This window comes from Rhinatrema bivittatum, chromosome 8 (genome assembly GCF_901001135.1).
Source record: "Rhinatrema bivittatum chromosome 8, aRhiBiv1.1, whole genome shotgun sequence".
In the NCBI taxonomy this organism is placed as follows: domain Eukaryota; kingdom Metazoa; phylum Chordata; class Amphibia; order Gymnophiona; family Rhinatrematidae; genus Rhinatrema; species Rhinatrema bivittatum.
The window spans coordinates 9,781,420-9,794,881 of record NC_042622.1 but is presented as its reverse complement, the minus strand read 5'-3'; the positions used below and the strand labels follow the sequence as shown (position 1 = coordinate 9,794,881).

At 46.2% G+C, this 13,462-nt stretch overlaps 1 protein-coding gene across 1 annotated transcript in view; it reads right to left on the bottom strand.

The window, feature by feature from the left end:
* Positions 1-333: 333 nt before the first annotated feature.
* Positions 334-13,462, bottom strand: part of PTK6 (protein tyrosine kinase 6) — a 40,614-nt gene continuing 27,485 nt past the window's right edge. Inside the window, exons 5-8 of the mRNA XM_029613694.1 lie at positions 12,559-12,717; positions 11,737-11,918; positions 11,485-11,638; positions 334-1,234 (exon numbers count right to left, since the gene is read on the bottom strand). Of these exons, the coding sequence (XP_029469554.1) occupies positions 1,038-1,234; positions 11,485-11,638; positions 11,737-11,918; positions 12,559-12,717 (692 nt within the window). The 3' untranslated portion in view covers positions 334-1,037. The remainder of the gene's footprint in view (positions 1,235-11,484; positions 11,639-11,736; positions 11,919-12,558; positions 12,718-13,462) is intronic.

Below are 13,462 nucleotides of genomic sequence, written 5' to 3'. Positions count from 1 at the left end.
CTCAGCTAAGCCAGAAGAGGTTTAGTGCGTCCAAAACGCGCATCCAACCCCCCCCCCCCCCCCCCCCCCCCCCGTGACTAATAGCGCTCATCACATGCAAATTAATGTGGATGAGGCTATTAGCTATTCGCCCCAGATACAAAAAAAATTGTGCGCCTGACCCGCACAGTTTTATGCTCAGAAGTTAACGCCTACCCTAGAGCAGACGTTAATTTCTGAGCAGCCCAAAAAAAAGTGTACGGAAAAGCAGAAAATATACTGCGTTCCTGCACAGCCTCCGACCTCATACCGCGGCGATATGAAGTCGGAGGAACCAAAAGGTTAAAAAGAAAAAAAAAAAAGGTGTGCCGGGAGTCGGGTTAGGAAAAGGGAGCCACCCCTCCTGGGCTGCTGAGGAAGCACTAGGGGCGCGCGCAGTTGTCCCTAGCGTGACCCCCTCATGGCAATATTGCATCGCGCCCAGGAGAGGTGCCCGGGCGCGCGTTGGGAGAGCGGACCCTCGACGCCGAGCACCCCGTTTTATGCACGGCTTCCTTGTGTCGGCCTGGGTCTCTCTTACACGAAGACAGTTCTCTCTTATTCCGCTGGAGGATCCTGCCTTTCATAGCCCTTAAACTAGTAGGAGTACACTGGGAAATGTTCTGATGAAGAGCAGCACAGCAGCACCTTCACTTACGTACATTTCTAGTGCGAAGACTGATTACACACAGGAGATTTTATTTTTATCTTGGCAAAGAAAAACCAGGAAAGATAGAAAGATGATCTGGATGTCCCCCATAACTGGAACCATAAAAAGTGATCGTACCGTTTTTAAAAAGAAAAAAACTTAACACTGACAATCTGTGCTTGCTTTCTGGGCGATGTCTGTTCAGGAGAAAATGAATCTCTAACCTTCAGCTTCCATCGTCAGGAAAGAGCCTCCGGTTTTATTTTTAAGGCAGTGCAGGTGGCAGGGCCGTGGTGTTTTCACAGCGTGCCCGGGACCCCCCCTGCCAGGAAGACGAACCTGAAGGGGAGGGCAGAGGAGGTGGCGCAGATCAGTCACTGTCGCCCGTGGCTTCATACTTGCCGAACCGTCCCAGTTCCTTTTTGACGGTCTGGAAGGTTGGCCGGTGGCGCGCCTCCGCCTTCCAGCAATCCATCATGACCTTGTATATCACGTTGGGGCAGCCGGGAGGCTGGGGCAGCCGATACCCCCGCCCCACTTCGGCCGACGCCTCAGCGTTTGTCATCACTACAAAGTAATGCAGGAAGCATGTTAGAAAGGCAAACGGTAGGAAAACTTCCGCGTTCTGCTGCGCGACGTGTAAGCTTTTCAAACTTATACAATTTGGAGCAAGGGTGTGAAATCACAGATTTGTGCTATCTCAATGCATTTACACCACGGATCACGTTGAAATGTGACAAAAAAAAAAGATGCATTCTCAATATGTTGAGAGTGTGCAATAGTACGAGCCCCATTTTTAATTAAAGGAGGAGCAGCTATATTGGCCTGGAGAGATCCTGAATGTCTGCAGGTTGTTCGACTGTCAAGGGCCAATAAAAAGACAGTTTAGCTCTTGATCTCATGTGGTGAAGGGACCCTCAGGTCTCTAGTGTAGTTCAAGGCCTGCTCAAATTTTATTTAAAGAAATAAGAGCAGAAGGGACCTGGGACTTTGTAAGGGCGCGATGTTTCTGGTACTGCAGCTCTTTCCATGCATTTGTATCTTCTCTTGGGATGACGCTCCTCCTACCATCGCGTAACCCTAGCTCCATGTGCCATTAACCTATTGATTTAGTAGGCAGTTCTTAGTTATCTTGAAGGAGGCCTTACCCAAAATCCTACTCATTCCCTCACCTGCTTCTAAAACAGGGTTATCTGTTGGACAGCTCCAGAATGAGAAGGTAAATGCCAGGCAAGGTCCGTGGAGCCCAGCGTCCTGTCTCTGACAAGCTCCCGGCAGATCCCCAATAGTTGATCTATTTCTTGTTTTGCGCTGCCTTTCCCAAGTCTGCCTGGCTAATAACTTCAGGAGCTTGTCCAATCCTCTTTTGAAGCCACACTATGAGGATTGCTTGGACCTCGTCCTCTGGCAGCAGATTCCATAACTTGATTGTGTGCCAAGAAAAAAAAAAAGCTTTCTACAATTTTTTTAAATTTGCCAGTTGGTATTTTCAGTGTCCCCTAGTCCTAGTGTTGTTTGAAAGGGCAAATTTATTTATTAAATTTATTTATTTACAGTCATTTATTTATCGCCTAATAGATTACATCTTCCTAAGAGATTTACAACATAATACAAATGATGCTTCCATCTCACTCATGATTTCATGAATCTCAATCCTGTCCCCTCTCAGTCATCTCTCTTCCTAATTTGTTTAGTTGCTCTCCATAAAGCAGCTTTCCCGTTCTTTTTAACATTTGTGACGCCCTTCTCTGTAACTTTTCTATGTCCGCTATGTCTTTATTGGAATGCAGCAGCCAGAACTGTACCCATGGATCTCGACAAGGGAATTATGATATTCGTATAGGACGAGAGAACAAAACTCCTAACAGTCTGTTTGCCTTTTTCACCACCGCACACTGAGCCAAAGCTTTCAAGGTGTTGTCCACAAGGACTCTGGTCTTTTTCCTAGCTGGCGATTCCTAACATGGAATTCAGCATACTGCACTTGGAGTTGGGATTATTTTTCCCTGCATTCATAACTTTGCACTTGTCCACATTAAATTGACTCTACATTTAGAAGCTCAGTGTCTCGCAGTCTCACAAGGTCCTTCTGCAGTTCTTCACAATCTGCTGCTCTTTTAACCACTCAAAAACATTTTGTCATCTGCAAATGTGGTCAGCTCACTCGTCGCTCCTTTCCCCGGATCATTTACGAATATGCTAAATAGCACAAGTCCCAGTACAGACCCCCGGGGCACTCCACTGATGACCCGTCTCCATGTGGACTCTATGAATCTGAGTCCCCTCATGAATACACTTTCAGTCTCCTCCATTTACTTTACACGCTGAGAGTCAAACTCCCAAACCAGAATCTGCTGCGTGAGGGCTGCTGTGCACATTTATTTATTTATTTATTTATTTATTTATTTAACTTTATATACCGACTTTCAAAATAATATCAAGGCGGTTAACAATGATTAGAACTTGCAGTAGCAAAATTCATAAAAACCAAGAACTCGTAAAACAGGTAACTTACTAAAAACTCACTAAAAATAACATAGTTGATTCCAATATAGTAATAAGCTAAAAATAAATAAAATCCATTAGATTAAAAACTTAAAACATAAAAACAAAATAAAAGTCTTAAAACCTACATTTTCCCATTTAAGCCCTTCTAACTACCCCTCTATCATTAACCAGGCATAAACCATGGCAGTTCTTGTCCTGTTTTATGGCTTATTATCCCAGTGAACCCTTATCTCCTATTGTCATCCATTAGCAAAGTAAGAGAAAGAAGGAATCAATTGACCTCATTAAAAGCTCGTTGAAAAAGCCAGGTCTTAATCTGCTTTTTAAAGCTATTGATATTCTCCTCCAATCGAATATCAACCGGAAGGGAGTTCCACAACCCAGGACCAGCCAGGGACAATGCTCTTTCTCTAACAGAGCCTAAGTGGGCTAGTTTGGGTGACGGGATTGAAAGTAGAGCTTGCCCAAGTGATCTCAAATTTCGTACTGGGACGTGAATACGCAGGGATGCATTAAGCCATTCAGAATTGTTTCCATATATAGCTTTGTGAATTAAAGTAAGGCACTTAAAGTGAATGCGAGACTGAACCGGCAGCCAATGCAGCTTCATCAACACTGGAGAAATATGATCATATTTCTTTATGTTGGATAGCAAACGAGCAGCCGCATTCTGGAGAAGTTGCAGAGGACGAATAGATGACAAGGATACTCCTAACAGGAGCGCATTGCAATAATCTAATTTTGGTAAAATCAGAGCCTGCAAAACAATTCGAAAATCGCTTAGATGCAATAGGGGCTTCAATTTTCTTAAGACTCTCAACTTATAGAAGCCATCTTTTTTTTTTTTTGTAATTATCTGTTTATTAATTCAAACAGTAAAAACAGCAGAATACAATCAACAAGAAACTTGTACAACTTGTTGAAATATGTCATGCCACTGGTTGCAAGAATACAGAATACAATAGAACACATATAAACTGCCAACTCGTCTAAATTCTTAACAGGAATCTCACAGAGTCCTATATGAATTTTAATCCCCACCACCCCCCCCCCCCCCCCCCCCCAGCCCTCAGAGCGGTATGATTCAGCTGTTATGAGAGATAGACCATTGCACATAGGGTCGCCAAATGTTAAGAAATTTTGTCATTTTGTCTTTGCTTAAGGCTGTCAAATATTCCATGTGGTAGACCCATTTCAATCTCAGTAATACCTCCAAGAATTCAGGGGCTTTTCCCAATTTCCACTGCTTGGCAATTTCCCCACGCACAGCATAGGCCAGCGCCCGCACAATCGTAGTAGAAGCTCCAGAGCGTTGCTCATCAGGGATGTTCAACAGCATCTCCTTCGGATTAAGGTGTATATCCTCCTTTAAAACCTGTCGTAGCCACGTCTCTGCCTGAGACCATAAAGAAATAATAGCCGGGCACGTCCACCACATATGGTAGAAATCCCCTTCCTGACCACAGTGCCTCCAACATAGTGACTCAGTACGTAACCCCATTTTCTTCAATTTACTAGGCGTGAAATGCCAGCGGAACAACAGTTTATAACTGTTTTCTAATAATTGTGCTGCTATAGAACTATGACTTATGGCCTGAAAGCAAGCTGCCCACTCCCCCTCCGGAAAGGGAGCCCCCAAATCCCGTTCCCATGCCAAGACGTGACGAGCCGTCTGAGTCACTGCCCCATTAAGGAGAGTATAAAGCTTAGATATCACCCCTCGCATCGTACCGGCCTGTTCACAGAAGGTTTCAATAAGTGTCTTTCCTTTTAGCAAATCCCGCCTGACCTCCTTAACATAGATGAAATGACGTAGTTGTAGGTAGGCGTAACGATCAGCATCAGGCAGGTGATAAGTATCACACAAATCTGCAAAGGGTTTCATTCCCTGATCAAACCAGAATTGGCCCAGAGTGCATAGACCTTTTGTAGCCCAAATCCGAAAAGTCTTCCCAGCACTCCCTGCCGGAAAAGCCTCACAGCCCCGAAGCCGTGTGGAGAAGAAATATTGTCTATCCCCCACCAATTGTCTTCTCCACCGGCGCCACAGCATGAGTGTGACCGCAAGACAAGGTGATACACTAGATAGATCCATAGAGGACCTACCCCCACCCCAAAATACCTCCTCTATCACGACAGGAGTGGCCACGTCCTTCTCTAATTGCACCCAAGGTTTGATAAATTTATAATTGTGGAAATCAACTACTGCCCGAAATTGGGATGCCAGATAATATTTTAACAAGTTAGGCACTCCCAATCCACCCTCCAATTTATGCTGATATAATATAACCCGCGATACCCGAGGAGGCCTTCGTTTCCAAATGAAGGAAAAGATTTTGGCTTGTAGCCGCTTTAAATACGGGACTGGCACTATGCACGGTAAGGTCTGGAATAAATAGGCGAGTCGTGGCAAAAAGGTCATCTTAAGAGCAGCAATGCGGCCTAACCATGTAAGAGTTAACCTATCCCATGTCTGCAGCTCTCCAACCAACTTTTTACTGAGTGGAGTATAATTCAAGTCAAACAAATCCGTAAAGTCAGGACCCAACTGCACTCCCAAGTATTTTACAGAGTGCTTCGCCCACTGAAAGGGGAACGTCCGTTTCAGATGTGCAACCACTTCCAGTGATAGGACAATAGGGAGAATCTCTGATTTATCAGTATTGACTTTGAACCCAGATACCTTCCCATATGCCTCAAGCTGTGGCAGAAGCCTCAACAACGTATTTTCAGGGTCCGTCAACGTAAACAGCACATCATCAGCGTAAAGTGCTAACTTATAGGATCTGTCACCAACCCGAATTCCCCTTATGTTCTCATCCTGTCGTATGATTTCCGCCAAAGGTTCTAAACATAGCGCAAATAATAAAGGGGACAATGGGCACCCCTGACGTGTCCCTCTCTGTACCTCAAAATTGTCCGAGTAGTTCCCATTCACTTTAATGCAAGCTGATGGGTTTCTGTATAAAGCTTTCACCCACGTCAAAAAATGCCCACCTAAGCCCACTTTCGTCAGTACTTGAAACAAAAAAGGCCAGTGCACCCGATCAAATGCCTTTTCGGCATCTACCCCAAATAGCACGGAAGGTATCTGATTCTGACGGGCATAATATATTAAATTTACAACTTTCCGTATGTTATCTCCCGCCATTCTTCCTGGCATAAAGCCAGCTTGATCATCGTGTACCAAAGAGGTAATAACAATCTTCAGGCGATTGGCTAAGATTTTCGCCAGCAACTTCAAGTCAATGTTGATTAATGAGATAGGCCGATAAGAGCTGCATAACTTGGGGTCTTTCCCTGGTTTTGGTAAAATAGTAATACCCGCCACATTTGCCGCTGGTAGTAGATGGCTGTCTAATCGTAGACTATTAAACATATTTACTAAGGTACCCGCCAACTCCTCCTTAAATGTCTTATAAAACAAGGGAGTGTACCCATCAATTCCTGGGGATTTTCCGGTCTTTAATTCCGAAATGGCTCCTAGAACTTCCAACGCCGAGATAGGGCGATTCACACTCTCTGCCACTGAGCCTTCTAAACAAGGCAGTTCAACCGTAGCCAGGTAATTCCCGATATCCCCCTCAGTAGCTGTCTCATCCCGCTGGTATAAAGTAGCAAAGAACTGGTTGAACTGCGCTCCAATCCCCTCCCCATCCATGACTACAGTCCCATCCGCTGCTTTTATACTAGTAATTTGCGCCTGTGCTACTCTAGTCTTCAAAGCATGCGCCAGTAGCTTCCCTGCTTTGTTACCATGCTCATAATATGTTCTTTTAGTCAAATCCATATGATACAATATTTCATCTGCCTCTAGTTTTTGAAGTTGCCGTCGGACTTCGCCCAGTTCCATTAGCAAACGTTTACTGGGTGTTTGTTTGTGAGCTTGCTCCACGAGATCTAATTTTTCTCGTAGAACAGAGCGTTGTTTTTCCTTCTCTTTCTTTTGATAGGATGCTATCGCAATTAATTGGCCCCGGAGCACTGCCTTAAGACAATCCCACAATACAACTGGCGTAATATCCTCAGTGGAATTATCAAGTAGATAATTCTTGATGGCCACTCTAAGAGCTTGGACTGTCTCTTTATCTTTAAGCAAGGAGTCATTCATCCGCCAGAACCGACGGCCATTCCTAAGACCATCAATTATAAATGACCACCAGATAGGAGCATGGTCCGACCATGTAATGTTCCCGATACCCACTTCCTTGGTATCGCCTACTAATGATTGATCTATAAGAAAGTAATCAATCCTGGTGTAAGTATCGTGAGCCTGGGAATAAAAAGTAAAGTCCCTACTACTAGGGTGACGTTCCCTCCAGACATCCACAACCTTCCATTTGTCTAGAAATGAAAGTAATGCCTTCCGATCCACAGAAGAGTAATGACCCCCCCCTTTTGAACAATCTCTAGCTGGATTGCATACTAAATTAAAATCTCCTCCGATTATCAATCGCCCGCTGGGAAATCTTAACAAGTGCTCATCCAACCTGTCTAGAACCTCTCTCTGATGTACAGTGGCATTGTATATAGATACCAGGAGATATAAGCTCTGACGGATATACAGGGAGACTATGATAAATCTACCTGCAGGATCTCTATGGACCTTGTCCACAGTAACTAAAAGATCCCGAGAGATCAAAACTCCCACTCCAGTATATTTAGACATGGGAGTACTAGCCGCCAAGAAGATATAAGGAAAATGGGCTGATTTCAAGAGATACTCATGCTTCTTACGAAGATGCGTCTCCTGAATGAGCAAAACACTCGCCTTAGCGGAAAGTGCTTCCTTAAATAAACTCTTGCGTTTGGCAGGATGGTTGATACCTTTGACATTCACAGATAAGACCTTAAGAGCCATCAAGCTTTAATACCGACCAACGTCCACCAAAACACATACATAGCCCACCCAAGCCTCATCCCCCAAACCATCTCCCCATGCCCTATGCCAAAAATAAGCCATTGTAGTACCCCATGACTCTCCACCGCTCTACATCCCATGACCCCTCCCATCTCCTGTCCCACACCTCGCATCCCTTTCCCTCCTTTCCCCTGTACCCCCCTCCCCCTCCCCCCTCCATTCCCTCCCCCCTTCCCCACCATGCGTATCCCCTGCCAATTAGTCATTGACAGAGAACGTGAGAGAAGCAAGTGAGGTCCCCCCTCCCCCTCCCCCCCCCAATACTAGAAAACTAACAATAAACATCTTAACATAATCAAACATAGGTATTCAGGCTAGCTCTAATTAAGAACCATTAAGCCCAACCACCAGTAAAGACAGGGTCCCCTTCCAAAGATGTGGTGCCCGATCCTCAGCCGAGGACTGTGTGTGAAACATGAATAAAACTACCACACATCGTTCAGTCTACACTGTCTGCAGTATCTCCGCGATCCAAAGATTTACGCTGTAATCTGGAGCCCGTCTTCCCCACTCTTTGCCATCTGGGCCTTCCGACTCCCACCATCCTCTGAAGAGGGAGTTCAGCCACAGGAAGATGCAGTCCAACCGTTTCCAAAATGGAGGCCGCATCTGCTGCTGTCTTAATGAAGTGTGTGCCGCCATCTTTGGTAAATGCAAGTCCTGCAGGGTAGAGCCACCGGTACTTCAAATTTTCCTTCCGAAGCAAAGTGGTGACTTGTTGTAGTTCCCGGCGTTTCTGCAAGGTAATCGCTGCTAGATCATTATAAATCGCCACAGTTTGACCATCCCATTTAATGTCACCAACTTTGCGCGCTTGTTGCATAACTGCATCCTTAAGACGGTAACTGTGAAGACACGCAATGATATCCCGAGGTACATTAGGATTCGGAGCACGTAACGCTCTATGCGCTCGATCTATTATAATGGCACCCTCAAACTGCTCATGAGGCTCCGAGCGAGTGCTTAGTATTTGTCGACATAAGTCTTGCACTACTCGGTCTACATCTTTATATTTGTCAGCTTCGGGGATCCCCCTGATTCTGATATTTGAACGCCGTGAACGATTCTCTATGTCGGCGAGTTTCAATAAAATGTCCTCGTGGGCTGCATGAATATCCAACACATCAGATTTAATACGGGAGACGTCCACTGCATGACCCTCTACTATGTTTTCCACGTCTTCAACCCGCCGGCCAAAGTCTCCCAATTCAGATCGAAAGCCATTTAAAGCTTCTTGCATATCCGACTTAATTGACTTCAAGTCCTTTTGTATCTCCGAGAACCACTGTTTAAAGTCCTCTTTCGTGGGTTCAGAGCGAGCCCCGATCAGGCCTATCCCCATTCCAGTGGCCTCTGCGGCCGGTAACTCAGACTCGGAGCGCGGCTCCCCGTCCGCCATTACTTGAGCTCCTGGTTCCGGAACCTCACTCAAGGCCGAAAAACGGGAGCCGCTCGGGTCGTATGCAAATGATTTTAAATCCACCGATTTTCTCTTATGTGACATCACCGGTTAAGCCTGAGTCCTCTAGTAAATACTAGAAGTGAAAAATTAGCCTGAATAGCATATACAAGCTTAAATTCGCGGGGGTGAGAGAGGAGCTATCGCTTCAAGCGACCATGCTGTAGGGCTGACGTCACTTCCCCCCAGAAGCCATCTTTTATAATAGACTTAATTGATGGCTTCATGGTTAACTCGGAGTCGAGGATCAAACCCAAATCTCTTACTTCTCTTACAATCTTATGAGACTGGGTATGGGCTAGTAGATCAGTCTCTATTTTCTCAGTGATCTTGTTACTGATGAATAGAATTTCCGTTTTTGCATCATTTAGTGAAAGTGACATGTGCATAAGAAGTTGTTTTATAGACGTAAAGTACATGTCCCATAATTTCAATGTATCGGATAGAGAATCTTTAATGGGTAACAAGATCTGAATATCATCGGCAAACAGATAGTGTACTAATCCTAGCCCTGCCAAAAATCTACAAAGTGGTGCCATGTAAATATTAAACAGGGTTGGAGAAAGGGAAGACCCCTGTGGGACTCCCGCATGGAGTTCCACCTTCTCTGATTGAGCTATACCCAATTTTACTAAATAGGATCTATTGGAAAAAAAAGATTCAAACCAGCTCAATGTTTTGTCAGAGAGCCCAACTTCCTGCAATCTTAAAATTAGAGCTTCATGTCTGTGCTGCAGGATATTTAAGACCATCGCGGCTTCCTGATGCTATCAAATGGCAACTGAGCTAGTCCTTAACATAAGGAATCCATGTGGGCAGGATCTACATAAGTTAACCTGCAAGAACTTAGGCTGGAAATCTCAAATAGAAAGCACTGCAGTTCTGCTGCACTGCAACTTCTTGTTTTATCGACCATTAAATAGCATCTGAGGTAAGAAAAGCTTTTTTCCGAGGTCAGGTTCAAGCTCATCGTGCTATAGGGATAGTCAGAGCGGCTATGTCCCATGACAGAAGGACAGGATCTTTCCTTCCGACTGCCCTCCCCCCCCCCCCCCCCCCCCACCCAAAAAAAAAAAAAAAGATGCTAAGAATTCTTCCATTGTTTCTGTTTTGAAACCTGCAGAAGCTGACAGGTTAAACAGAGAAGGGCGACCAAAATGATAAAAACATTTAAAACTAATCGGAGAAAGTTCTTTTTTACTCAACGCACAATTAGACTCTTGAATTTGTTGCCAGAGAATGTGGTTCGTGCAGTTAGTATAGCTGTGTTTAAAAAAGGATTGGATAAGTTCTTGGAGGAGAAGTCCATTACCTGCTATTAAGTTCACTTAGAGAATAGCCACTGCCATTAGCAATGGTTACATGGAATAGACTTAGTTTTTGGGTACTTGCCAGGTTCTTATGGCCTGGATTGGCCACTGTTGGAAACAGGATGCTGGGCTTGATGGACCCTTGGTCTGACCCAGTATGGCATTTTCTTATGTTCTTATAAGGGGGATGGATCAGCTCCCCTATGAGGAAAGGCTGAAGAGGTTAGGGCTGTTCAGCTTGGAGAGGAGACGGCTGAGGGGGGATATGATAGAGATCTTGAATGAGTAGATGTGAATCGGTTATTTACTCTTTCAGATAGAAGGACTAGGGGGCATTCCATGAAGTTAACAAGTAGCACATTTAAGACTAATCGGAGAAAATTCTTTTTTAATCAACGCACAATAAAGCTCTGGAATTTGTTGCCAGAGGATGTGGTTAGTGCAGTTAGTGTAGCTGTGTTTAAAAAAGGTTTGGATAAATTCCTCTAGCAGAAGTCCATAATTTAATGTTTGGGTACTTCCAGGTACTTGTGACTTGGTTGGCCACTGTTGGACACAGGAAACTGGGCTTGATGGACCTTGGCTCTGATGTTCTTATGCTCTAAACTCTCTGAGTTACCTGCATACGGTGTCTGTCCATAGGTGATTATCTCATACAGAAGAACGCCAAAGGACCAAACATCCGATTTGGTGGAGAAGCGGTTGTAGTGGAGAGCTTCTGGTGCTGTCCACTTGTAGGGGACGTGCCAGGAGGTGGAGTTGTAGTATTCGTCCTGTAAGCAGACAGATCAGCAGCATGACACGGCCAGTGCGTCTCGCCCCCCCCCCCAGAGCACATCCCCCATCCCCCCGGCACATCCCCCCATGCTACCTTGATGATTCTGGCCATGCCAAAGTCTGCCACTTTGCAGAGGTTGTCTTCACCCACAAGAATGTTCCTGGCGGCCAGATCGCGATGGACGTAGTTCTTGGATTCTAGGAATCCCATCCCGTCGGCCACCTGATACGCCATGTCGATGAGGTCGTTCAGCTGCAAGGCCTTCCTGTCAGCACCTAGCAGGAGAGAGCCAGGGTCTGTGAGCAGGAGCGAGCCGAGGAGTCGGGCAGGGGCCGGGACACCACAACATGCGATCACAGCCCGCGCTCGGCAGGTGTTACAGGGGGGCCTAACAACACAAAAATGCAACGGAAATCCCTGCTCGGCTTAGCCCTCCCCTCAACCTGCCTCACAAGGAAAAACAATAAATATAGCGCCAGGTTTGCATTCTTAAATCTCAGATATTTATTTCGTTAGTAAAAGCTCCTTGTGACCTCGGGCAGTCTCTTCACCCTCCGATGCCTCAGGTACAAACGTAGGCCTCGTGTTTACTGACGTTTTGTTCCCCATTCTGTGCCCATGGGAAAAATGCTTAGTAAATCAAGCCCTTAGACTGTGAGCCCAGCTGCAGCGCCCGAGTGTAATCCACTTTGAAGGGCCATGAAAAGTGGAAGAGAAATTAAAAAAAACCCATCTCCCCCCACACAATCAGCCAGTGTTACTGAGAGGGCCAGGCCAAGCCTGCAGAAACGCCCGAGTTACAGGTGAGAGCGGCTGAAGCCCTGCACGGGAGCAGAACCCGGGCCCCCGAGTATCTCCCCCCGTTACAGGAAAGGGGGCCACAGGCCATCGCGGTGCCTGCGGACGCCTGCTTACCTCGGAGCACCTGCAGCAGGTTTCCTTTGGCCATGAACTCGGTGACGATGTAATAGGGATCTCCCACAGAGCAGGTGGCGTAGAGGGAGAGGATGTGCTTGTGGCGCAGCGCCTTCATCACCTGCGTTTCCGCCTGAAAGTCCTCTTGCTTCATGATATCTGAAGGACACAGGCAGTAGGATCAGAAAAAAATGCACGCGCGACATCCTTTCGAGGCTGGGGGTGTCCTGGCACCCAACGGCAAGCTTACGCAACGCTCCATGACGTCACCATGTGTCCTGATCCCCCCCCCCCCCCCCGCGAGCGGTCGGCCCCACTGGGGGCACATGAAAAGTGAGAGCCAAGGGGGCCACTGGGCACTCTACCATCGATGAAATGTTCAGGCCACGCTTTTGGAGGGGAAAGAGAGACGCACGCATTTGATCTCACAAGGCCAGTTGCTGGGTGGGAATGGGGCCAATAAAAACAGAAGAAGCGCTAGCATATTTGTGTCTGCATTAGCATTGGGCAGCCACACCGAATGCCTCTTTCTTCCCGCTTCACTCCAGGGCCAGGTTAACTGCTTGGCAAATTGGGCTGTCCCCTAGGGAGGCAGCTTCTGGCGGGTGGCAAGGAGCAGCCGCACTCCCAGCAAAGCAACTCTGCTCTTTTTATGGCACAGGCCTGCTGGTTAGGCTCTGTTTGGTTATGTCTGATAATGGAGGGAGTTTGTGATATCAGTTTTCTTTTGTATGGTGAGTAGTAAGGGGAACCATCCTCGTGCAGCCCAGCCAGCCATGTCAGAGACTTGCAATGTGCTAGGCAGTTCTCTTACATAGACCTATAAAGTATTTCTTGCTTCATTTTGCAGCCTAGCTCCAAAGATCACAAATGCCACATCCAGCAGAAAGGATTTCTGAAGCAC